Source organism: Buteo buteo, chromosome 19 (assembly GCF_964188355.1).
Source record: "Buteo buteo chromosome 19, bButBut1.hap1.1, whole genome shotgun sequence".
Lineage (NCBI taxonomy): Eukaryota > Metazoa > Chordata > Aves > Accipitriformes > Accipitridae > Buteo > Buteo buteo.
The window spans coordinates 3,405,458-3,432,135 of record NC_134189.1 but is presented as its reverse complement, the minus strand read 5'-3'; the positions used below and the strand labels follow the sequence as shown (position 1 = coordinate 3,432,135).

General features: G+C 44.1%; 1 protein-coding gene across 20 annotated transcripts in view; it reads right to left on the bottom strand.

Moving 5' to 3' along the window:
* The window catches only part of RBFOX2 (RNA binding fox-1 homolog 2), a 177,530-nt gene that overhangs the window by 34,936 nt on the left and 115,916 nt on the right, over nucleotides 1-26,678 (bottom strand). For all 20 annotated transcript variants that reach the window (XR_012653558.1, XR_012653563.1, XR_012653565.1 and 17 more), the window contains 2 exons: nucleotides 17,640-17,786; nucleotides 3,394-3,447 (listed from right to left, as the gene is read on the bottom strand). Coding sequence is in view for 11 of the 20 variants with exons in the window: in XM_075050972.1 (XP_074907073.1) it covers nucleotides 3,394-3,447; nucleotides 17,640-17,786 (201 nt within the window). In the remaining 9 variants the exon portion in view is untranslated. The remainder of the gene's footprint in view (nucleotides 1-3,393; nucleotides 3,448-17,639; nucleotides 17,787-26,678) is intronic.

Genomic DNA, 26,678 nt, shown 5'->3' with positions numbered 1-26,678 from the left:
ATGTCCACTTGTTCGGTTCAGCACAACAGTGCCAAAATACGCATCTAGAGGATACATCTCCACTAACAAAAGGAGCAGGAATCCTCTCTCTCAACCTCCTCTGGAGGTGTTTTATTCACTGCTCAGTGAAGTGCATGGTAAACTGCAACCATGAGCAGAATGCTATTTAAAGGCACTTAAACAGGCCAGAACTAGAAATGTAACGGTAAACAGGATAAATGAAACAAACAGCTAGTTTCCTGGAAGCAAGCAAAAAACCTAAATGCATCAAGGGAAGACTGATGTCATTCTATTAAACAAGAATAAAACAAAATGAAATTCAAGGGATATTTAAAGTTTGTATCTTGTTTCTCCTACGTAGCAAAGCAATATCAGTGTGAAGTCTACCAGGGCCCATATAATCCTACTAAACAGATTGAATCTGGGCAGAAATCGAGTTAGGAAACAAGAATTCGCATTGCTCTGAAAGGAGAATCAGCAAAACTAATTATTAACCGCCTCCCTACTCTGCTGCGATACAGAAAGTCAACAAATAACATTTCCTAAGCCAAATGCAAGAACCTGACGTGCGAGGTGGCTCTGACGGACACACGCTGCTCTCTCTTTGGTCACCAAACTTCCTAAAAACGCAGAGATCCTGAAGATGCGGCCAGTTTGATACACTTCCCGCAGGCTGTCGAAGAAAACTGCCTGGTCATCTCAGGTGGATTCAAAAGGGAGAATGCAACCCGCACGCCTCCTCCAGTCCCTCCGACCGACCAGCCCTGGAGCGATCCCAGCAGAGATCTCCTGCCACAGCTCAGCAGGGACAAAGCGCTGCTCAACCCCATCGTACGCTGGGTGGGGGCGAACCCAGGGCAGTTTGGGATTTACCACTGTACCTTTTAAATAGTTACAAAACATATACACAAAACTCTACAACCCTTAGGAACCCGGGGAAGGGGAGGGAGCATTGAGAACACAGCACAAGGCAGGCAGCAGGAGCATCTGCTTTCGGATTCCCAAGAGAGAGGAGGAGAAGAAGAGAGAGAGGTTTCATATCATTAGATTAGAATGGAAACCACAGGGCAGGAAAATGCATTCAGATTTTTTTTTTTTTTCCTGAGGTGGAGGAAGAACCCAAGAGTGAGTGAGTGGCCTCCAGAAAGATCCATTTCCTTTGCTTCACCATCAGATCACCAAACTGTTGTTTTTCCATTATTAAGTGAATACCAGGTGCTTCGTGCAGCTACACCCCACTCAAACACTGGGGGCTCCCATTTTCATGCTAAGCAGGAATAATCTTGCATTCTTTTTAAAACAGGAATTATTTTGCGTAGAGAAGGATGCAAAGATACCACAAAATTACGCTTTGGGTGTTTTCTCATTCTGTTCAGATTCTGCCCCATCCCTCATACAGGCTGTCAGTTTTGCAACTGCTTTTTGCTGTAAGACGACAAAAAAGCAGTAGAAAACTGCATGGTCAAGGACTGAAGAACATATCTTTGGATTGTTTTCTTTTTTTATATATTTATTAAGGGCTCAGGATAAAATTCGTCAAGGAGCTCTTCAGCTATAATTTTTGTTTTAACTGAAAACCAGAAACCTTGGGCTTTAACAACTGCACAAGAAGGTACTTTTCATAGTCATAAATCAAGTCTTCGCAGAAATCCTCCAACGTTAGTGTTGCCTAGAAGGGAAAGAGCAGCCGTGGGCATTTAATACAGGGCTGTATGGATGGAAAAGAGAGAATGAAGTTCATGTGTGGAGAGGAAAACACTGTTCTGGAAAGCACAGGCAGTGGGGGATGAAGGATAGAGCTCACCACTTTGCCGGGCCAGTTATTTTTGTTCTTTCTTTCGCAATTACATCCAAACAAGTAGGGATTTGGTAGAGGCCAGAGGCTATTCCCAAAGCCAAATAGAAATGACTAAAATCAAGACTAATTCACAGATAGCTCTGGCCTATAAATATCAGAAGAACAGCAGAGAGCAGAATAAATATTTACAAACTCAGCATAGCTGATTGTTTTGGTAAAGCGTATAGATTTTTATCCACACAGGGAAATAAAGCTCTCTAACTAAGCCATATAGACATTTACTTGTTGAGACTGTCTTATTAAAAAAAACAAACCAAAACAAAAAACATGTTATTAAGCACAAACAAAGGATGGGGAAAGGGCTAACACTCATTTCGTTTGTGTACAGATCAACTGCTTTCTGGTTTCCAGCTAATACAGAGACTGAAGAATTTCAGAATGCATCTTGAGCAACATGGGTGGAAATTTGCAGAGGGCTCTGAACATGAACATACCCCAGAATATATGTTGAAGCAAAGAGGCCATCTTAAGACTGTGAACCTCAAATCCAAGCGAAAGGCATAGACTCTAAACTTAGCTTAGCTTAGCTGAATTGCAACTTCAAAATCTCTTGTGTGCATGCACACATGTGCACACACGTGTGTGGGGGGAGGAGGGAAACTTTGTTTTAATTGAAAATGGGAATCTTAGCATTGATTAAGTCAAGCAGAGTATAGACATGCACTGTGCAAGCTACCCCCATAGAGCTTTGGCAATGCACCTCGCTCCTGACCTGCAAAACTCCCTGCTATTCCAGTGCTGAACCTCCTGGGCAGAGAGAGAATCACATCAATTTGTCATTGTGGTGATACTGGTTACGTGATGAGAACCAATTGCCAATCAGGACAAAGATCACTGAATCTCTCTGCAGCTGACCTGAGCAACATTTGAAATCTCACCTCCAGAGAAATAAATTATCTTTTAACCCTCAATAAAACCTCCCTCTTAATATATAGGTGTGTGAATGCAAATTCAGTGGGGAGAAGACCACACAGGGCAGGGCAAGTGGAACGAGGATGCTTGTATTAAGCATCAAATATCTCAAACATGAAAAGTCAGTATCTCAGAAGTGCTGAGTAAGTCTGCAGAACAGGGTAAATAAAATCCTTTCACATATGAGATATGACAGGTCTTCTATAGAAATATTTTCATGTAACATGTTGGGGGGGGGGCGTTAGGCTTTGTTCTTACACTCTCCTATCACACAAAGCTGTTTTACCTTATTCTGCCTTCCCCACAGGGCACCCAAGGCTAGTGCAATGGGAACGGGTTGGCACGAAGGCTCAAGGGACTGACTCCCTGTTTGTTTAAAAGGCTGGGAAACCTGATCCCACATTACAGACAGGAGTGTCTAGGAGCATTTGTACATGCTGCCCAGAAAGGACCATGCTCAGAGTCTGGAGTCAGAGGGAACAGGAGACAGTCCCCAAAATAGCTTTTCCCTTCCCCCATCACACTAATTCCTGCTGATCTCTACAGAGTATATTCTCTAGGCAATGAACTGCCTTTTACTCTGCAATCAAAACAAGAGAAGTGGGTACAGAAACAGGACTTACCTTCGAGCCACGCTCATTAAAGATTATCTCTACATCAAGGATTTTGCCGAATTGCTGCAGAGAGACAAGGGGAAAAAAAAAAGATTTATTTTTGGCAATCCATTTTTCCTACCTTTTGGGGGCTGGCTTAGTGCAAGAAGGGAGTTGAGAATATTTCCATTTCTAGCATACAGACAAAGGCATAAAATCCCAGTGACGTGACCCAGTTCTCTTGGGTTAGGACATGTGGGTCCTCTTGGTCACAGACCCCAGGTTTTCTCACAAAAGTCTAAAGGAAGAAAAACAATCTCCAGAAGAGTTTTAGGGATCTGAAGCAGCTTTTCTTTCCCCTTTTAATCTAAACAATTCTTTCCTCCCTCATTCTACTATTTCATCTAAGACATGGCTATATGATTTCATCTCAGACATCTAACAACATTTCTCAAATGTAATTCAGCATTTCATCTTCCTCCTGAAGTGGCTATCACAAAGAGAAACTTAACAGCGATGTTGTTTCTCTGGAGGGGATAGTCACATAAGACTCCCAGCCTCAGGGATTCCAAACTCTGAATCTCCTTCCCTCCCCCTCCCTTTACTTTCCAAAGCTCCAAGCCTTCAAAAGAATTGGTGGCAGATTCAGAAACCATGAAAACGGCCAACGCCCAACAGTTTGTTTTTCAGAAAAAGATCATTCCACTTCAACCTGTGACATACAGGAGACTGTCGATAACCTATGCAAGTTTATCGCATACGACAGAATTCTGACCTCTGCCTGGAGCCCCCGAGGAGAGCAGGGCCCCACCACGCTGCACTGTTTCAACAACCGCCTCCGAAGAGCTCCCTACTTAGCACAGAAAAAAAGTGGAAAACAAGAGCTACAACCTACAAAGGAGATTTACCACACTCTGTGGAACCATATATAGATCACCACCTTCACCTTGGAACATATTAAAATATTTTTATTGAACTGGCCAGATTCAAACCAGTAACCTACAGGTAAAACCATGACCACTGCAACAGAGCCCTGCAATGCTCTGTCCTCTAGAAGTGTCAATGTTTTATTTCCAAACTGGAGCTCTGCTCTCCAGAAAGACAGGTCTAAGATCTCATTTTGAGGAGCATACATATGGAGCAGTCTTCATTCTAGAGACATATATTGCACTCAAACAAATGCTGTATCTGAGCCCCATTATTTACAAGAACTTCCATCAACATGGTTTTGATCTCACTGGTTGCAGAAGGTTGAAAGGGGGTAGCAAATGAAGGAAGGGTCAACAAGAAAAGACAGGATAGTTTCACAGTTAGGAAAGATGATGAACACAGCCTCTGGGCACTGGGACACTCTCCATTTCGCCACAGTGCTCTTAATATACTATTTGCCATTTTTTTTTAATTAACATTTCTATTAGGAGTCAAATGGGTATAACGCTTATTTTGTGGGTGCCCTGCTTGAAAGACTTGTGGCCAGATTTGCAAACATGGAACATTTACAACAGCGAGCCATGATGGCTGAGGAGAAGCTCTGAATATGTAAAGCAATAGAAAGCCATTAAGTCCCTCGAACAAGTATTCCACAACTGTCTTTAAGCAAACAAAACGCTTCCAACAATTTTAGCTATAGCTTCTGTCTGCTTCCATTCTCCGTTCTTAAAAAGGAGATAGTTGTATTCTTTTACAAATGTTGGTTCACAGATGTTGTTTTTACTGTTCTATTGTTTAAGGACAATACTTGATCTTCTATTCATCCCAAGAACAATTGAATTCACAATATCCCACGTTACGCGAAGTTTGAATAATGCTAATGTAAACATGCATCTTCCTTGAAATCTCAACATCTCAACAGCTTAGGCTTGATCCATGCTGGATCCTCTTTTGACCACTGCTGTGCCAATCACAGCTAAAATGCATTTTCTATTTCTATCCCACGCTTGGTGTGGGCTTGTCTATAAAGGAGATTAGCCGTTGATTGCTTTTTGTTGTCTTTGTTGCATATGGCTTGGGCACTGCCATGAAAGAAATCAGTCATGTTTGCTTTCTTGGTAGGCTATTTCAGTGTCATTACACGACAGGGGCTGAACCAATTTAACAGCTCGTGGCTGCTGAAGGGCTGTCCCTGCTCCCTTGTCCTTCCTTGTCTGGTCTGCCCAGCTTCCTAAAGCTGGCCCCAGTTTTCATTCTCACCTGTAGATAAACTGATACAGCTCACCAATCCTGCGAAAAAATTCCCAACGAAAGGAATAAATACAAGGGTTTTGACCATTTACTGATCTGAAGTGCTTCAAAGGGTCAGGCGAGCATTAGGGCTCTGAGAAGCAAAAGGGAGCAGAAAGCAGAACACCCTGCCCGAGAGCAGAATCTGTCCCTGCCAGATCAGCTCGGCTGCCTAGCCTTGCGACACACGCTGAAACAGCCGGGCTCTCGATAAACGCAAATGCCAAAATTATTTTCAAATCTTCAAAGCCATCAAAAATCACCGTTTTCTACCTCATTAGAATCATCTTGAAAGAGAACAAACTGTGCAGCTTCTGGTGCACAATTATGCCGTGCCATCTTCCCCTTTCTCCACACCCAGCTGGGACTGGATCCTGGGTACGACTGCCAGCACCGCCTGCCAGCCCCGTGCGGCTGAGCTCACCGCGCAGGGGTTCCACACCAATAGGAAATCCTGCCTCGTGGGTTTAATTTCTCGTGGCTGACAAAAAGCTGGCGGTAACGCTGAGCACAAGCGGTCTGACCTAGCTCCGTGAGAGGTGGCAGGGCCGCCTCCCTGCCCTGTAGATGATGGAGGTACGTAGTTTTCTAGATGACAGAATTAAGATCACCAAATCCTGCGGTTGCAGCGAGGGCACGCTTGACGTCTACTGCAACGGGCTACATCCACCCGTGCAAACCGCCCCATCTCTTTTCTACCTAGGAACTGTGGGTGTATGAAGAGGCAGGAGGGAAGGACCTGCTTGGGAGAGAAGGAACAGAGACAACAGGGGCTGACTGCTGAACCGAGGTTTGCTGGGGAAATGTTTCCCGCTCCGTGAAATTCCCTGGAAGAAAGCAGCATGGCCGGGAGGCAGGAGAACGTGCGCTGGGCTCTTCAAGACCCTGCTGCGACCGTTACCACAGCTGCTCTGGCAGCTCCTACCACCACGGCTCTTGTCCTCACTGCTGCAACCGTTACAGCAGGTCCAGCACTGGAGGCACTTTTTTTTTTTGGTAGCATGCCAGAATTTTCCTGAAGAACGAAAGCAGGAAAAAAAAGAACTAGTTCATTTTAACAGTTTACATCTCCTTCAAATCTGAATCTAATTTAGTGGAACATGAAAAGGCACTTTGTTCTCTGATGGTGCTTCCCCTACCAAATGTCAACAGCCTACTGCAAACAATGGAAGTTTTAAGAGCTCCTTAGTGAAAGGTCACAATTTTTGTATGGAAAATGCTAGGCTGTCTAAATAAAAGGGTCAACGCCAAATGGACATGGACCCATAGTAATTTTTTAAAATCATGTATACAGGCATGTTTGTATTTTCCAGCAGACAGAGGGTCTGGCCAAATAAAACAAGATCCATGCTTAGGTCATCCATGAAGACTAACCCTCTAGTCTCTAACCTTGAAGACATGAATCACTGTTCTCACAGGATTTCTTCACTCAATGATCATCAAGAAAGTCTACTTACAACCCTGCACAGCAGCAGGGGAAAAAACTCCTCAGCAGAGTTCACAACCTCTGAAGAAAGCACTGCAGAACTACACATCTCAAATCACAGAATGGTTTGGGTTGGAAGGGACCTTAAAGATCATCTAGTCTGGGTGTTCCAGGGACACCTTCCACTAGACCAGGCTGCTCAAAGCCCCATCCAGCCTGGCCTTGAACACTGCCAGGGATGGGGCAGCCACAGCTCCTCTGGGCAACCTGTTCCAGTGCCTCACCACCCTCACAGTAAACAATTTCTTCCTAGTATCTAATCTAAATCTATCCTCTTTCAGTTTAAAACCATTACCCATCATTCTATCTCTACACTCCCTGATAAAGACTCCCTCCCCATCTTTCTTGTAGGCCCCCTTCAGGTACTGGAAGGCTGCCACAGGGTCTCCCCGGAGCCTTCTCTTCTCCAGGCTGAACAACCCCAACTCTCTCAGCCTGTCTTCATAGCAGAGGTGCTCCAGCCCTCTCATCATCTTGGTGGCCCTCCTCTGGACTCGCTCTAACAGCTCCATGTCCTTCTTACGTTGGGGGCCCCAGAGCTGAACGCAGTACTGCAGGTGGGGTCTCATGAGAGCAGAGCAGCAAAATCACCTCCCTCAACCTGCTAGCCTTACTTCTTTTCAGGCAGCCCAGGATGCAATTGGCTTTCCGGGCCGCGAGCACACATTGCTGGCTCATATTCAGTTTTTCGTCCACTAATACCCCCAAGTCCTTCTCCGCATGCTTCCCATCATGACTTAAAAAGCTTACTATGTGACCAAGAAGCCAGCATCCCCCATCACATGTCAGGTCGTGCAAGAAGCCTCCTCCACGAACTGCTCATGCACACGTCGTATGATGGATAGATACACAAACACACACACTTCCAGTCATGCTGTGGCACAGGAGCTATAGCATCTTGTTCTATCTTAGTCCTCCATTCCCTGGAGTGACCTTGTACCAGCTTTTAGTTATTTTTCTGTAAAGCAGGTAAATGAGAATCATCTCCTCTACAACGGTGGCAGGGGCTGTTGGAAATAACAGTTTTAAGAGGCATAAAGATATTAACAGACATCAGCTATGACCAGAGACCAATTTTCTTGCTTGAACATGATGTACCTTATCATAGATGCAAGGGCATTGTGCAAGGAAGGGTATATGCATGCTGTGTGTTTCTTTCCACACAGATGACATGAAGGCAGCAGATTTTTCCAGCAGAGGCCATAACTACATTAGATATAATAAATTTGAGAGATCTGGCACCAGAGAGCTTTTGCCTTCCAAGGCACTGACAGTTTGGTAGGGCCCCTCCTGTATGCTCTATTCCAGCTGGCCTTGCCTCCTCTCCCTGTCTAGAGCTTTCAAAATCAGCTCCAAAACGTGCCAGACAAATAATTTAACCCTAAAGATGCAAAAAACAGGGAGTACCAGGCGAATTCTCTAGAAATCACGGAACAACAAAAGGTAACGTGAGCCAACATTCAACAACCTCGCAGCCCTACAAGAGAACTCTATGCTCAAGCAGCTTTGCACCAGCCCCACAAAATCCACTTGGAAATGAGTGCAGTGAACTAGCTAAACCTCAAAGGTGCCAAACAGTCCATTCTCAAAGATGGTGAAAATTCAAAATAGCCAGAAAACCAACCTTCTATACAAGAAACCATTTCAGGTCCTCAGGCTTTTGGTGCATAAGCAAGAGCATTTCATATGGAGGTCAGGTCCATGCTGCAGAGAGAGTTCTTACCCCAACGCCCAGCTCCACGGGATATACTTTCAGCTGAGAACAGCTGGCTCCATCGTAGCGTGTATCAGCCAGTGCTTAGTTATGGCAGCATGGGGTCTGCCAGAGCTACACGCTGCTATCAGTGCATGAACTTCCTCACCTAAAGCTGGGTCACATCTCTTCAAAATAGCGGGGCCAACCCTGCTACAGCCAACCCTGTCCAGCCAAGCAGTACCAGTATGCTCTGCTGACAAGAAGATAGAAGCATTGAGGACTTATAAACCGAAGCACTGCCATAGTTTACCAACTGAACAGACAGCCAACGAGCACCAACAAGCCCTTATTATGGTTGACCTGTTGCCCAACAAAACGCATGTCTTCTAAGAAACCAGACTTTAAAAGGAAGCCGCACAAAGAGTACAGATTTCTAATGGGATTTACAGATCGCAGCCATCCCAGCAAACAAAGTGACGAGGAACATACTTTCTCAGGCATTTGTTATCGTCTGACTCACCAATAAAAAGATTTTCACACAAAACAGTGAGATGGGGGCGAACAGTACCACAGGGTACCGCTCCAGAGGTCTTAACAGCAGGCCAGCTTCCAGGTCCACACTTCCAGCTCCTTGTCCCTGCCTTGTACCATCCCCAGAGGTGTGACCGCACCGCAACCTGGTACTGCTGCCACAGGACAGGTACTTGAACCCATGCCCACAAAAGCAGCATACATTCAAAGCTCACTTTGAGAGGACTTGCACGTCTAGTCTGAATCCATATAAAATTGGGTTGTAAAAGACAACTCCATCTGATCTTACCCAGGCCTTTTATGCAAGTAAATCCAGCTACAGCACAGCACTGCTTCCAAAACGATGTTCAGACCACTCTCACTGCAGACTCTTCCAGTAACTCATACGAAAACCTAAACAAATCTTAGATAAAAGCGTGATCCAGCCATCGCTGCCTTCCACCAGACGGTCACTACAGAAGTTTCTACGTCCTCTGGCGTCAGCACACGGTTTTTGCAGAGCAAGACAGACAGTACCATAGTTGCTGATGGCTGCGGCAGCACAGGTACCCCTGCGCAGAAGTACCAGGGTCCCCAGTGCAGCCGCGCAGAAAAAGCAGGACCCTCAAGCAGCAGAGAGCATACCAGTCACTTGCAAAAGATGACTCCAGAAATCAGACTGGTGAAACACACCAGGATAAAGAGCAGTGCCTCTTCTAACTCTACCCAACATCAGCAGGAACAAAGTCCTGCCCTGTGACAGAGCTGGAGCTCGCTCTCATTGCGGGGAGAGCCTGGAAATGAGAATTATCACAAAGAGGCCACCTTGTGTCAGAACGTTTGCTCTCCAATACTGGTACACAGGACCTTGTTATGCGTGTTCGGTGGCCAGTACTATTTAGAGACGACAAAACTAAAATACATCTCGATATCCAGAAGACAGGATCTCCTCCTTCAGATGTCCAATCCACTCAGAAGAAAGCAGAGTCCCTTTCAGCAGCTTTCCTACTGCTGTACTTCAGGCCTCACTACATCAACACCTGCAGGTCAGAGCTTCTTGGTCTGTTGTATTATTTACCTACTCACTTTAACGCCTAATGAGTCATTTTCTGCCATTGCCAATACTTGTGTATCATAAATTACTTGTGTATTTAAATTTATTTACTGGCCAATACAGACTTCAAATTCTACCAAATTCTTGGTGAGAAAGAGCTGTAGTCTAACTTGTTATTGGTTTAGCCTCAAACTTTAGGCTCATGGAGATGTTTTGCACTTGACACCAGAATGAAGTTGGATGAGAAATTATATCCACAGAGATATTTTAGGAAGTGCAAAGTGCCAAAATGTTTCCCCGGAGGCCGAGATCTGAAGGCTACAAGAGCTTCCAAAAATATCTGAGCTCCCCGAGCTGTGTTGTTTAGGTCATACAAAGCAGTGGTCTACCACAAACATACACCATCAAGGACCTCGCAGTAGAGATATGAATTATGCTTAGAAAAGGAAAAGGATAACAACATTACCTGCCTTAAAAATCTAATGTTAAAAAAAAAAGTAGCTACTATTCTGTCACCTTTAATAAATGAAATTATTAATAACTTCATTAACTGAAAGTTATTAAATGTGACAGAACGTTCATCAACATGTAAAACAGCTATGCATTATTATTGCTGTAGCTGATAACACACAAAAACCCTTTATCAACTGGGCTGATGATATTCCCCAACAGAGGCAGTTAACAGCCTACAAAAGTAGTAGGAATGGAGTGAGCATGTTGTAAAAAAGGCAATGTCTCCATCTGAAGCCAGAGCCCGAGAGAATTCACACCCTGTAGTGTGCTATCCCACCTTCATCTGCAATCGTCACCAACATAGTCCTTATTTTTATCTTATACTATCTCCTTTTTTAAAAATAGTTTAAGATTCTTGAGCAAAGAGCATTTCACCATTCTTAATTCTGAGAAACATCAATTCTGCCTCCTCATACTGTTGCTCTCACAACAGATAAGAAGGATTTAGTGCACAGACACCCATATGAACTACCAAAACGATCCATTTTGCTTGGTTTAGTGGAGGCAATTAATGATTCAGCTTGAGAACAGATGGATTTTCCTCCTGCAGGCAGTCCAACCCAGCCTCCATCTTCCCCAGGAGACTCTGAAGTCCATCTGACTCTGAAGTCCAGAACTGACCAGAGCAACCCAGTCAATTTTATACTGGGAGGAAAACTGCTTCTTGAAGCCTAAGAGGGAAGGACTGAAGCTATCAGCCATGAGGTACCAGCACAGACACTATCATAGCACAAAGTTGAAAGGACTGGAAACATGCTGAGGGAAATGTGAGCTTTTCTTCTGCATACGTAGTCCAGTAAGGAAGGGGCCAGCCTACCAGCAGTTAAGGAGAAGGCTACTACCATCATGTCAGAGTCCTTACACACACTAGCCAAAGAATGTCCCTCAAACTGGGTAATTAGATTTTGAAAAGAGTTGTTAACTTGTTTTTAACACTGATGGCAACTCTTCTACCCCCTGGTAAGCTGTTTCATTGTTTAAATTAGCCAAAATGACTAAGAATTTTTCTTTTATTTCAAGGTTAATTGTGTTAATTCTCAGCTTCCAACTGGAAAATCTTATTATGACTATAAACAAGACCTAAACCCCCTATTAGTAGGTATCATCCATGCATAAGCACCTGTACAGAACAGACTTGTCATCTCCCAACCTCTCATTAATAAGCTGAGTAAATCATGTACCCAACACCTTACACAGTTAAAAAGCCACTCATCTTCCAAGCCCTAGATTTTTTTTTGGTCCTAAACTGATCTCAGAACTGAACAAAATTATGCAGTCACGGTCTTGTCAACTTTGAACATGAGCAAGATCACATCCCTCCTTCAACCTGATACCCCCCTTTGCATTGTTGAAGCAACTATCTTCAATGATCACTAGTCCTCTCCCAAATCAGTGTTTTCCAAAGAAAGCTTTCCATCCTACAAGCACAGCCTGGTTCCCACATACTCCGTACTCTGCACCGAGCTGCACCAAACATGTTTTTGTGGGATTTATCATCAGTTAACCAGGCATTTCAAGTCATTCTCTAACAGTAACCTTATCTTTCTCTTTCCTCCTCCTCAAATAGGTTTTTAACTGCAAACCTTACTGGCAAGGTTTTAATAGTCCTGTCTCCACGGGTTGATACAGATACTGAGTAGGACTGTGACTCAAACAGATCCCTGGGGAAACTGACACTAGAAACAGTCATGATCACTGATGTGCCCCCAATAACTACTACTTTTTATTACCTACCATTAAAGAGGTTTTTAATCCCCCTAATGTGTGTTATGTTTATTTGAGGTAAGTATTCTTTTTCTTAAAAATCAACATTGGTCACTTTGACAAATTCAATTGGTTGAGCAATGTTCAACGATTATCAGTATTGCTTTGTACAAGCTTGTCAAAATAGACAAGACGGTATTTCTCTGCAAAGATGTGTATTACCTTATACAAAGTCATGCTGAAGAGATATTACACCATTTCTTCAGATTCTAATGCTTTTTAAAACTTTCCAAAATTGTTTTTATCTTGGATCAACGTATGCATACATAGTTAGTAGCTCTTTGGGGCATCCCTTTCAATTTTTTCAATAGTGAATCCTGGTGGGCAGCGTTCCAGCCTTCTGCAACTCCCCTAGCTTAAAAGAATTGGCTAAAAATTAACATTAATGAATAAAAGAGCTCCTTGCTTTGGCTATTATCTTTGGACATATCTTATCTAGATCTGCTGGTTTTTAAATATTAGCGAGCACCGTCTCATCCTCCTTTCTTATAAACTATATACAAAACCAGATATGGTACAAATAACCTCCTCTTAAATCATAAACACTGCAAGTTGGGGGGGTTTGTTGGTTTTTCTGTTTGGTTTTTGTTTGTTTTGTTGTTATTTGTGGGCTTCCCACCCCCGAACACACAACTATTTCCTAATTTTATATTGTACCTACACCTAGATCTTTTCGCTTTGCATGTAAAAGATTGACGCCTTCTCCTCTGAACCTACATCACCAATATCTCCACGATTAGCACACTTCCTTTCTCACCTGCTTCTTCAAGTTTGCAATTACATTCACTGCTGTTTACTTTCTCCTCCTCTTCATCCTCCCTGCCTAATGTGCAGAATGCTTTCTGTTTTATTAACACAGTTTCAGTGGCTGTGGAATCATGACTTTTTGGCCATCCGTATGATTTTGTTGAACACTTTATAGCTTCCATTAACACTCCCCTTTTAAAGGTATCTTCCCGGGCAGTCATCCTGCCAGTTGTTTAAACTCGAAGAAACAGACTCTTCTAAAGCTCCTTACATTACTGCCTCATGCCATATTCTGTTTGCACAAAGTAAGTACAGACAAATAACAATCACTGGTACCTAGGCAACCGTGGGATTTCAGGTCAGCCATTAACTCTTCTTTATCTGCTGGAACAAGGTCAACTATTGATTTATTCCACAGTGGGTGCAGAACTGTGTGCATTAAAAAATGACCTATTCCTTCTAGAAGCTTTCTGGAAGTCTTTTTATTGGCATCATGAAATGTCAAGTAAATATTACCTGTTTTAAGCAGCCTATTTTATTTGCCTCCCTATAAGAAGCATATACATAAGGAAATGTTTGTTCCATTCCTGAGGATATCTCAGGGACCTGTTAGAAACACATTAACAGGTGAGAGATGGTTTCAAACTCGAATAACTTGAATTTGTCTGGAAATCCTTATGTCCGCAGCTCTCACAAACAGTGAAGATTTAGAAAGCATTATGTAATATCCATTTAATCACACATGGGACAACACGTCTGAAGCCCACCTCTACTCAAGTCTGGACAAAAGCATTTGCTAGTGTTCTGTGCCCCAGGACTGGGCTGACCTCTTGCATGCTGTTCCATCCTCAGGGGACTTCTTTACTCCCTCCCTACCATCACATTTATTTCTTCCTCCACGGCTTTGCTGTCTACCCAATTCCTCTCTTTGTACAGTAGCTTGGGAAAATGACTCCAGGCAAGGATTTTGAGTCTCTCAGATATGACGTTGAGGAGATGTGACCTGACACACAGAAGGCAGAGGGAGAAGATGGGGGTTACAAGCTAGCCACAGCTGAAGACTCAGACAACCATGAGTCCCCTGTAGGAGAAAGGGTTGGTTTCAGTGAGTCACCCAGGGGAAAGCATCCTGATCCTGAAAAAGAAATAGGAGCAAGGAGGATTCAGAGAAACACTCTCCTGCTTGAGGCTCTGAGCATGCTGAGAGAAGCAGCACTGAGAGAAAAACAGAGATGTGCAAGAACCATTGATTATTTCTGTGGCAAAGTAGCAAAGATCTCTATTACGGGAAAATGGCGCATGGCTTTTTTTGTGTCCCAAAATACGAATACTCTTCTGGAAGGCATACCTCTCAGCAAACACAGGGCCAGGTGAACTACAGCAAAAGGTTTTGCAGGGAATTTACCCTGTTAAAATCACATCACTGTGCTGTAACTTGAGATGATATTTAGAGGAAAAATAAACAAACAACAAATAACTTGAGGGCCACTAGAAACCAACTCATATAGTTTATTTCCCCACCCCTTGTACGTACAACAAGTGGCACTGTACGGGCCAAAAAACCAATACGAAGCCTTAATGCAAGCTGTTTGGCTGCATTTTCTACAAGTCACTTCTCAGGACAGCAGTTCATTCAAATTGCCTGGATCTCCCAGTCTGCAAAGCAGAAATGAGAGTCACCAGGACAGGGACTTTCTTGTCATTTCCATCTCATCCATATCCCCCACACCAGGGGCACAGGGAGGAACAGCATCAAGGTGAACGAGCGTGAAAGGGGCCAGTCATCAAGCCAAGCACCGGTCCCAAAGGAAGGGGCAGCAACAACATGGAACAATTTATGTAAGCGATGCAGCTCCCAGGAGAGGGGAGTAGCAGTAGCACAGAGCAGGACATGCTAAATACAGATTGTAGCAGGTGGTCCAAGAACTGGCTGTGATTTCAGCAACCGGTTTATCCAAACCGGACGGAACTGCCTACTGCACAGCCCTGCAACAGCAAAAAGCAAGCTAAAAAACACAAAAGCAGAACAAGCAACTGAGAAGATTCAGCAATCACAGATTGCCAGGAGATGAGTTTCACCCTGAAAACATTCCCACAGATGTCAAGAGTGTGACAATCTAACGTATGAACAACACGGAAGCAAACCCAGGCCTCTAGCAACAGAATCACAATTTTGGCTGGGACCTACCTCCAGAGGTCATTTAGTGCAACATCTACTCAAAGCAGGTCTAATGAGACCTGGTTGGCCAGGCTGTGTCCAGTCAAGTCAAATAACTTCAAGGATGGAGGCTCCACAACCTCTCTCAGCAACATGTTCCACTATTTAACCACCCTCACAGTAAAAAAAAACAAAAAACCAAAAAAACCACAAACCCAATATCTAATTTAAATTTCCCATGTTCCAACTTGTGTTTGTTGCCTCTCCTCTCATCATTACACACAACCAGAAAGAATCTGGCCACATCTTTTCTGTATCCTCTGATCAGGTAGTTGCAGAAAACAAAAATATCCCCCCTCTGCCTTCTCTTCTCAAAGCTGAACAGGCCCAGGTCTTAGACTCTGCTCACATGCCATGTTCTCCAGTCCCCTGAACATCTTAGTGGTGCCCACTGGGCTTGCTCCAGTATCTCACTTAGATGAAGTGCACTTCTTGCCCTGGAGAGCCCAAACTGGACACAGCATCCTAGATGCAGTCCAACAACTGCTGAAGATGGGGGGGATCACTTCCCTGGGCTTGCTGGCTACACTCACTAACACAGCCCAGGACACGGTCGGACGCCTTTGCTGCAAGGGCACGCTGCTGCTTGTGTTCAACTTGTTGTTCACCAGGACCCCCAAATCTTTTACTGCAGAGCATCTTCCTGGACAACTGGCCCCCAGCCTGTACTGCTGCAGGGCTATTCCCTCCCAGATGGAAGGCTTGAAACTTGCTTTTGGTGAGTACCTTAAGAATCCTGTCAGCCCATTTCTCCAGCCTGGCCAGGTCCCCCTGAATAGCAGCCTTGCCCTTCTGCATTTTGACCACTCCTCTCCCTTTGGTCTCATCCACAAAATAGCTTCTTAAGGACATGGAAAAGTTCAAGAACAAAGAGCAAAGATCTCTCACAATATATACCAACTGGGACTCTTGCTGAAGACCAGCAGTGAAATTTTTAACATTTCTGCACACTTTGTTCACTTTGTACCGTCCAAGCTATGAACAGATAAGCCCAATTCTTCTCTCATTTATAGCAGCCTAAGCTTGAAGACCATGAATTTGACACAACTACATACTGTAACGTTACTCTCCATGTGAAAGTGTGTGTGTATATGCATGCACACACACACACACACAGATGGCTCAAGAGATGCAACAACTGAAACAGGAACACTGCAAGATTTTGGTAGAGCATCTCGCTATGCAGTTACGACCAAGGCATACACTCAAAGCCTAAGGTGGCAAGAGGAACCTTAGCTTTGCTCTTTCCTGACTGAAGTCCTCTGCACTGCATCTTAAACAGGGAGCAACATTTAAAGTCTGTTAACTTTATAAATGATAAGAAATATTTCTGAAGACTTTAAAACATGCCATCAACCAAGGATGTTACCACCATAGCAACAGGTCAAGGATTCCTGATGATGATTATGTAGATAACTTCACCTGAAGGTTAGGTCATGAAGCATCTAACTCATTTATCGCTGTGTCCACATGGAATGAGTCACCACCTATACTCATGTGAATAAACTCTTCCTCAAAGGACTTATAAATTGAGAATGATGAATAGCATACAAAGATTAGGAAAGACAAACTATTTGGTCAAAAGAAACAGAACGTACATCATACACAATGTAAAATACCATTTGACTTGCACCAGCTTTTCCACATGCAATAGCTAGCTGGCCAATTTCTTGCAGCAATTTTTCATCGCAGAAGTGGAACATGAAGAGAGACATAAATATTGCAACAAGTTTCTAAGCAACTGAAAAACAGTGCTTTGCAAGGGATATATTAAGTCAATGTTTAATCCTAGTCTTTACTGGGAAATAAGGTGAAGTTTTGGGTTTTTTTCCAAACCAATTGTTAGGTTACACTCAACATCTTGATATGAAGAACACAGTTATAGTTTTCATGTGTATTTAGCAGCTGAGGTAAACATTACCAATTGTCCTAGTCCTGCAAATATTTTACAGTGTACTGACTAAATTGAGGGGAAAGGGCTTTTCCTTCACCTGAAAACACTAGCACCATGTGTCCCATCTGTGGGGAAGAAGAATCTGCCGTGTCTTAAAAGGTGCTGGTAACTTACCCCAAACATCTGCCGAAGGTCAGGATCTCGAAAGCGGAAGGGAATGTTAGACACATGAAGTCGTTTTGGAGTGGATTTGCTCTCGGTATTCTCACTGCTCTGTGTCTGTGATTGCTGTCCATCTGTCTGTGCCCCTCCTTCTGTCTGCTGAAATCAGAAAGACAAAAGTATGCGCATGAATAGAATCCACACAAATTCCTTTCACGTGCTTTGTCTATCTCCTTCTAGGTATTAATATTACACTCGCGATTGTGGTATCTGAATGCTTGACAATTATTTTGATAAAGCCGGTAATGCTTAACAATTGATCTGTTGTTCTTGCCCTCCCTTTCCATGAGTAAACAGTAATGAGATCTCAGCCTCCCTCCCCTCAGATCACCTTTCAGCTTAGTAGATTTGCCTTTGGTTTTCTTAAATTGCTTCTCTCTTTTCCCTGTTCTTCCTCACTTCAGCTGCCACCATATGAAAGCTCTAATGAAGAGGCGGATCTTTCATATCCTGAAGCTGGGAGGTAGTACCGCCACTCTAATCTCATGTGGCAGGATGTTCATGCAATCATCAAAATCCCACAGCTGAAGTGGCAGCTCTTCACCGGGCCAATACCAGAAATGCATCCCCAGGCAAAACGGCATCTGCTCCGCCAAGCTCCCTTCAGAGAAACATTACCCCAAAAGAAGATCTATAATTAAATGGTAAAATCCATATATGAACAGCTTACGGATGTCTTTGATTAACTTTTCTTGTACATTTAAAAGTCAGCCCAGGGACAGGAAACAGTCATCACCACTGCAGGATTTATAAAAACTCCAAGCACTACTTTCTGCTACCAATTCCACAGCTAAAACAAGGGAATTTGTTCCAGCGTTCCCAAGCACTGACTGGTACAGCAAAGCCAGGTCAAGGGGTGGGCCAGGGGTACCTGAGCACAGAAAAAGTACAGCAAGAAGGCAGAGAAATAAGGGAGACCAGAGCGTGCCAGAGGAGAGACCTAATGCCCCCACAGAGATGACAGGCAGGGGAGAAGAAAGGATGGGAACCTCAGCCACTTGTGTTGGACTTAGACTAAAAGGTGGTAAAATTTGAGCACAGCACTAAATATAAAGGCAAGGCCCCTCTGCAAAATGGCTTGATGAGAAAATGGTATTTTTCACACTGTAGTCAGAAAAATTACCTCAAAAAACTCGGAGCTACAGAACAAAGTGGACTGCAATTTGATGGGTTTAACTGCTCTGTCCCTTTCCAAGGCAAGCACTAACAGACCAAGGTATTCAAAAAGCACCCACCCACTCACTCCATCTCCTCCTACTTGCCTCAGCCTCCTAGGAGTCATGTTTTGACCACCTGTGTGATGCACTTTCAAGTGTCATTTCATTTCTTTAGACGCCAACCTGACTTCTTCCTTAACCCATCAAGTGAAAAGAAGTTCTATGAGAAGGCAAGGACCATGTAACTGCTAGAGTCAGCCTTTTTTAGGCACCTTCAAGAACACACACAGGCCTTAAAACTAAAGATTTAAGAGTAGGGTTTTTCTTATTGTTTTGGGGCCTCTTTTTTTTTCGGGTTTTAAATACACAGTTTGCATACCAAAGAGGAAAGAAATCTTAGGAGAGTTGCCCACACTGACTCCCCAACCACTGGCTGGACTTGCCAGACTGCTTTGCACATCATTCAATATACAATACTTCATGAATATTTGGAAAGAAACATCTCTCCACAGAGGAGCTAAACTGGCAACATTAAAAGAGCCTCTTCTGGCCAGAAATATCTCTTACAGACATGACCTTGAACTTATATATTGGCTATAAAGCACTAACAAGAGCAAGCAAACAGTAAGCACTGGGGTCTTGTCATGCTGAGCAAAGCAGTGGCAGCTTTCCATTTTATTTCAGTAGGGCTGTGCAGGCAGCACAAAACATGTTTGATCTGGTTAATATAAATTAAGCCGTGATAGGAAAAATGGAGATACTGCCCTGCAAGTACCTCTACTCCCCAGAGCCATGCAAGTCTCAGGAGAAGCCTAGCAGGATGAAGCATTTTTATTTGGCTAAGACTCATCCATCCCTCAAACATCAAATGTTCAAGAACAACCTCTGAAACCTCCATTTGTTCGTATCTAAAAAGATGCCTCCCTCTCCCCAAGTTCCTCCTCTTCTCCTGTCCTCACCCCTATGACAAAATCCATCTCCAAACATACAGAGAGTGCACCCTAGGGGAAGAATCAATGCAGCTGGCTTACGATTAAATCACACTATGCTATTTGGTGGTTTTATTTTTATGACTCCATCAGAGTCCTTTGCTCCTCAGGGCAAATCTGTCCAAGAAGGACAAAACACAGGGGTAGCCCATCCATCACCACTGCACACAACGCCTGCAAGTGAGTGCTCCAAAATAACTCCCCAAAATCATCAACACTCCTGCTAAAAGGGATCTCTACAATCCATTTTGGAGCCCTGCTACTGCAGTTTGCCAAATCTCATGTTTTCTATGGCTTTGCATGGAACTGGCAAGCAGGCAAACACCCAGGCACACCGGTGCATCCTCAAAACACTAGTGTATCTTCTGCAGTGTGAATGAGGAAAGGCACAGATTCTGAATGGTGACGACAAAGATGTTTTAGTCTTGAAATTCAAATAGAGGTTGCACAGGACTGGATCTGCTGCTTCCAGAGGGGAGGAAGCCGGGAGGTTGTTTGCACTCCTCTCCCATCCATTTGCTTGCAGGCAGAGGGCAGAACTCCTTACTTACCAAGGGTGCAATGTATCATGTACAGTGGCCTGCTCAAAACCACTCACAGCTGTTCCTGCATATGGCAGAGGGCTGCTGCCACACAGGAGTCATTTTGCAGCACATGTGATGTGTGTAATAAGACAAAGGCTTCAAAGAGGAGAAACAATAGGAGGAACAGGGGATCTCAGTCCACTCTTACCTCTTTGACCACACTACGAGTCCCCAAATGCTTTTCAGGCTTTCATGTATCCTGATTTTTCAGCAGTAGTTTAACATTAAATATCTTCTCTCTCTGGATGTTGTAGCTCCCTCATTTCTACCATCCATGGCCCTAAGGTAAGATTTGAACTTTCAGCCGCTATAACATTATCTCAGTACTTTTGTCTACTGCCACACGTTCAGCTACAACATAAACGAAAGAAATAGTCTCCTCAGATCTTGCTTCCCCCCCCTTTTATAGTTATTCCTTGTCTTAATTCATTAGGAAGGAGATGAAAGGAAGGGCCTGGAGCCTGTTCTCAGGCAGCACATAATGGAGACTGGCAACAGCACTACCCTGACCAAGCCAGATGATAAAAGCCTGCATTTCACCGAGCTCCCACTCCCCACCCTGACTCCTTCCCCACGCTGAGTTTCAGCTCCTTCCTTCTGGCCTCATGTCAACACTTCGCAGTGAAGAACCAGCCCTCTCCCTTCACCACAGACAGCAATTCAGCTCGGAAGGGAGCTAATCCATGTTCCCTAGGTCTCAGTGCCTGTCGTCAGGCACCACAGAGACATGCTGCGGCAAAGATCCCGCGTTTAGAAACAGTATTGGATCCACCTTACCTCCTCAGCACAGTCTGCCTAACATACACTTACGCAGGTGATAATGTCATTCACGCCTGCGCATGTAAGCTTTGAGCTCTGCTCAAGGTCACCGAGAAACGTATCAGAGCTCAGGACACGCGCAATATGTGCTTCATTTTTAACTATTTGCTGCCTGTGCTCCCTTGCCGGCTCCTCTCTTACCCCCATCAGCAGTAAGGAAACCCTAAGCAAGAAGAGGCAGCTGCCAAGAGAAGCACGGATGTATAGTGTGCACTTATGCATGTAAAAAGAGGGGACACCTGGCAACACAAGGGTGTTCTGAAAGGTTTAGGGGCAGCTCTACAGCCACCTTCCCACCTCTCGACTAGACTCTTCTGTCCTAAAGCAGCTGGTGAACAAGCAATCGCTGAGGATTTCTCCTCGGCGGGAGGGAGGCAGGGGCTCCGGCACCACCTGAGCTCCGAGCAGATCTCCATCTGCACGGCCAGACAGAGGGCTACCTCCCCAGCGAGCCAGAGAAACACCAATGCGACAGGCCAGCACAGAGACTATTAATAAATACCCAGCACATTCCGTTTCCATCTCCCACTTGCTTCTAGAACTGGAACCGCTTCAGGTCCAAGTTATAGAAAAGCAAAAAACAACCCCCCATCCTCTCCCCCAGGAAGCAGGCGGTCCAAAAATGTTGTGAATCATAATGAGGAGGTTAAGAGCCATAAATCACCGCAAAGAAAATATTTACAAAATACGAACTGTAACTAACAACTATATTTAAAAGGGGACTTGGGTGGCTTACAAAATCCGGGAGACAGACTCTGCTCACTCCACTGCTTCTAGACCAGCCTCGGATCAAAAAAAAAAAAAAAAGACCTTGTTTGGATCAAGAGCTTGAGGAACTGTGTGGAGACAAGGACTGAAAGCTATGACTGGCAGAAGGCAATCTTCCCACTGCAAAGGAGAGTACAGACAACGTGGGAAGATCTCTGCAACTTCCAGGGAAGAACCCACATCAAAACAACCAGTCACCCACCAGTGAACAGATATCCACTGAGCCCTTTCGGTGGCAAAAGGAGCGAAGTGTTAGGCACTAGACACAAACCCTCTCTCCTGCCCCACCACGCTCTACCAGAGTAGGGCTGAGGTCCTACACGTCCAAGAGCAAAGGGCATGGGAACTGTTGCTGCTTTAATGACACTTGTTTAGCAGACAGAAGACCACAGGGCTAATAATCACCTTTCAACAGCAGTAAACTTAATTTTAGAATTATATCCACGTACTTGATTTTTCAGAGATGCCAGCAGTGTTATATTAAGAAAAGAACTGGGCTACGCTACAGGCACAATTAACAACGTGCAAAAGTACTTTGTATGCCAAAAAACAGACAAAAAAATATCCCTAAGGACGTACTAAATAATTTCTGCTAGGCTTTTAACTATTTTCAGTATAGTCAGATTAATTCAGGGCATATTTTTTCTGATTGTTAGCTACCTGTTTTCAGACATACTGAAGCTTAAGTCATTTTGTTCACTTTCCTCATTAAATAAAGATACACAGCACCTGACGTCAGAGCACAAACCTAAAATAGGAAAGCATATAGGAAGCTTTGCTACCTATCCTGCACAACAAAGACATCTCTGATATGTCAGATAACATTTTCCATGTCATGATGTTTAAAATTACTTTGTTTTGCTGAGCAGCATTTTTTAATAGGATTCTTTGGTGCCTTTTTTTTTTTAATTATTTTTTCTTTTTTTTCCTTTCCCTTTCAACGAAGTGGTGAAATGAAGCCCCCTGAAAGGCCTGCTCTGCTGGTCACAACGTCAAACCCCTTGTGAGCAGTTCTAGCCCATTCCTCACAAAACAGGGATGCCCTGACAAGGCGAAGGAAGCAGCAAGACTTCCCGAGCTAATGGCCACCCCTGGACCGCTCCATTGACAGTGGCAGAAGAACAGCCACACCGTGACAGACTAAGGTCCATCCAGCCCACTATCTTCTTTCTGACAGCGGCCAAATCTGTGGCATCTGTGGAAGAATGTAAGAACTGGGCAAACATTTGGTGATTTTTCTCCAGCACAGCCTCCAGCAAACTGAGCCACTTGATGTCTCAACTTCCAAAGCATCCTATGGACAAGAGTTCCAATGCTAAATTCTTCATTATATGGAAAAAACAAGAAAAAAACCCCTTTTTTTTCATACGTGGCACCCAATTATTTCCTGCATGCGCCCTAGTAAGTGAAAATGGGAAAGTTCCCTATTTTATTTCCCATACCATTCAATATTCTATGCACTTGTCATACGCCTTCATTCCTGTCAGCTCTTTTCATAAGTGAAGATTTCATTTCTTCTCATAAAGAACCTGCTACATCCCTTTCATCATCACTATTATCCTTCCCCGTACTACTTCTAGATCTGCCATAACCTTTCAGAGATATGCAGAAGTACCTCAGCTGTATACTCTAACATAATGATATTTGCTGATTTATTTCCTATTTCTCTTTCGAAATCATTTTTAGATCTGCCTCACTAGACACAAGTCTACAAGTGCTGACAATAATCGGCCTCATACTCAAAATAATAAAATAATCTGCCTCATACTCAAAGCAAATTCCTGATGTTAAATGTCAGAGTTTACTACCTCCAGACAGCAATTTCCAAGCTGATGTGGCCAAACAATCAGCAGCTAGCTACTTATTCGAAGCTAGTTCTTCCTCATGCCTACCTGCTCAGCAGTATCAAAAGATAAGTGAGGATATTCATTAAACATACTCTTCACCTGAAATACCTCACATGAGCAATTGCTTTAATTACTAAAGTGATCAAAAATAATTACAGAGGAAAATTCTGCAATCTCAGACTAGGCAAGAAGTACCCAAGGGAAAGTAATCATTATAACATCATCCATGTGTTACAAAAGTCAGCTGAGGAACCCTTGATGCCGTTGGCTCCCTTCTTTCCAAACCCTTGCTAGATGTATGGGGCACAGCTGGATGACCGAGCAGCTCCCCTGTCTTGCTTCTGAACACAATACATAGGGGTCCTCCACCACAGATGTGTTTCCTTTAAGAAATGAGAATGGCAACATCCATTTATGGTATAGCAGATGAGTTAAATATGTTTCGGTATGGCACATCAAGAAGCCGGGAGACGCGATGCTCTGTAATTAAATAATGCTTTATATTGGCTCATGACAACGTAACACCAAGGCGACAGCACCTGCCATTTTCATGCAAAGTAATTTACATAAACTTATTCCTCTACTTCTGTACCTCCAGCTGCATTCCATAATTTATACAGACACACAAATTCTTCCCTCTGACATTAACAAGAGAAATGAGTTGAATAATCAGCTCACAGTATTAAGTGCATTGCATTTACTATCAAGCAAGGTTTTTTAGTTCAGTGGATGATTAATCTTCCCTCCACGGGTAGAGTACCAGGAGATGCAGAGAGCTGACAATTGCTCTCGGCTTCTGGCCATGCACTCCATACGCTTACCTTGCAACAACAGCATTTGCTGGATCCCTCCAAGAGCTGCTCTAATTCATTAACCCAGCAAAAGAATTGGACAGCTTTCTGCCAGGTCAGTGAATTAAAGTGGCTCACGTAAGGAATGCCAGAGCCAGTAAATAGGAGTGGGAGTTTGCGCTTGGAGCCACATCTCTCCTTTCTGACAGCGGTGAATCTTTAGATCAGCTCAGCTGCCAGAGGTACTGCAGCCTAATTAGCATCTCCACTTGCAGCTATCTGTGCTGGGCGTCTCTGTTAGGGATAAGCGCACTAATGTAAACCACGATGGGGGAAGGGGGAAGAAACCAGAAGACCCAGCGCCATAAGAGTGAAATGCAGAGCGTCAATGGTTTAAGAGATGGGCTGCAACAGGCAGACTGAGTAGGCCAAATATGGTCCGATACCTCAGTCTATTTTTAATCCAGGTCTTTTCAGCTGTGCTTTGGGACAGTATCAAGAGAAAGGACAGATGCTTGGAGATGAAGACCGGGAGACCCACATGCCGGGCAAGAAATAAAGCCCCACAGATGAGGCTTGATCCTAAAATAAAAAAAAGATTCCACAATATTAAGCTGTTTGTATTACACCACCTATTGTGCCAATTTCTCTTCCATGCCCCTGCTCTGAGAGCTTTAAATGCTTTTAGCTACCCAGACCTCCAGAACCAAGCTCGTCCTTAGCCGATGACACCAACCAGTCATTCCCCCTTTGCTCAGGGCTTTTAGACTGCGTAGGAAGGCACGGACTTTGACCCTCAAAATTTATTTTACTTAAGTTCACTGCTGATGTTTGACCTCTGGCTTCCAGACCACTGTCTATCAACTCAGACACCACGGTTGATCTCAAATCATTCAATCTGACTTGCCCACCACAATCTGCAGAGTTTCTGTGAAATGGTGCTCCCACCCAGTGTGTCAGGGACTCCGTTATAGACCCCATTACATTGCTGCATAACGTCTTACCAACCAGATGAAACTCCCCTTTCCACAAGGGACCTTTAAGCCACCCCAAATTCTCTGCTACTTTTGTGATTATCCTAAAGGCTACCAGCCTGAAAAGCAGGAAAGCCCCGCCATCTGAGCACACCTTTCGCTATCTCACTCTGTCCTGCCAACTGGATCAAGCACAGGCCTTGTTCTTAAAAGCAAGGAGAGACCTTATCTGTCTGGCTGAAGGAATTTCTGAATTATCCCATGGGAGCACAGGCTTCAAGCCCGCAGCTAAAAAATCCACCGGCTGTTCGGTCTGGGGTATCGCCTTCACACGCATGACAGCAGCTGCGCCTGTCAGTCCCAATAATGGGAGGGAAGGATCATACATCACTCACGACGACTTTTTGCTCTATTAAAGTTAGCACTGTTGTTTGAGCAAGACAACAAAATGGTGAAAGGAAAAGATGCCTTAAAGCATAGCAGTCTAGTCCACATGGACTGAACATGTATATCAAACAAGTAACAACCAGCGTATGTGAGGGACAAGATGCTTGACGTTAGCTGCAGATGTTCAAGGTGAAATAACCAACCCGTTCTGCTGTATTTTAATAGCATGCTTTAGCTTGAGTAACTACTGAGCCTTCTTCCTTCCCCTCGTTCCTACATCATTAATCAGCATACTGAGAAGGAGAAAAGTTATAAGCAATTACATCCCAAGGCAGCCCACAGAATCAAAATAACTTCATACAGGAGTCCTAGACAGAAAGATAAAGGGACTCAGAAGATCCAGGACCCCGGGCACGTGAAAGGCCCTTGAGGCACCTTCCCCCGCCCCTGGCTGGATTCCTTCATGTGCCACCATCTGGGATCCTCGGGGTTTGATCAGTCCCAGCCACAGCAGCAGCAGCAACGCGCTTGTCTGCGCCCTTACCCTTTCCCAGTTAGCTACGGTCTGCGAGCCCGACTCCGCACGCTCGGCTCGCTCATCTTTAACCACGTCAAACGGTCAGACCAGACGTGCCCACCTGTTTCCCACAGCCAGTACAAGCGTTACGTGTTACT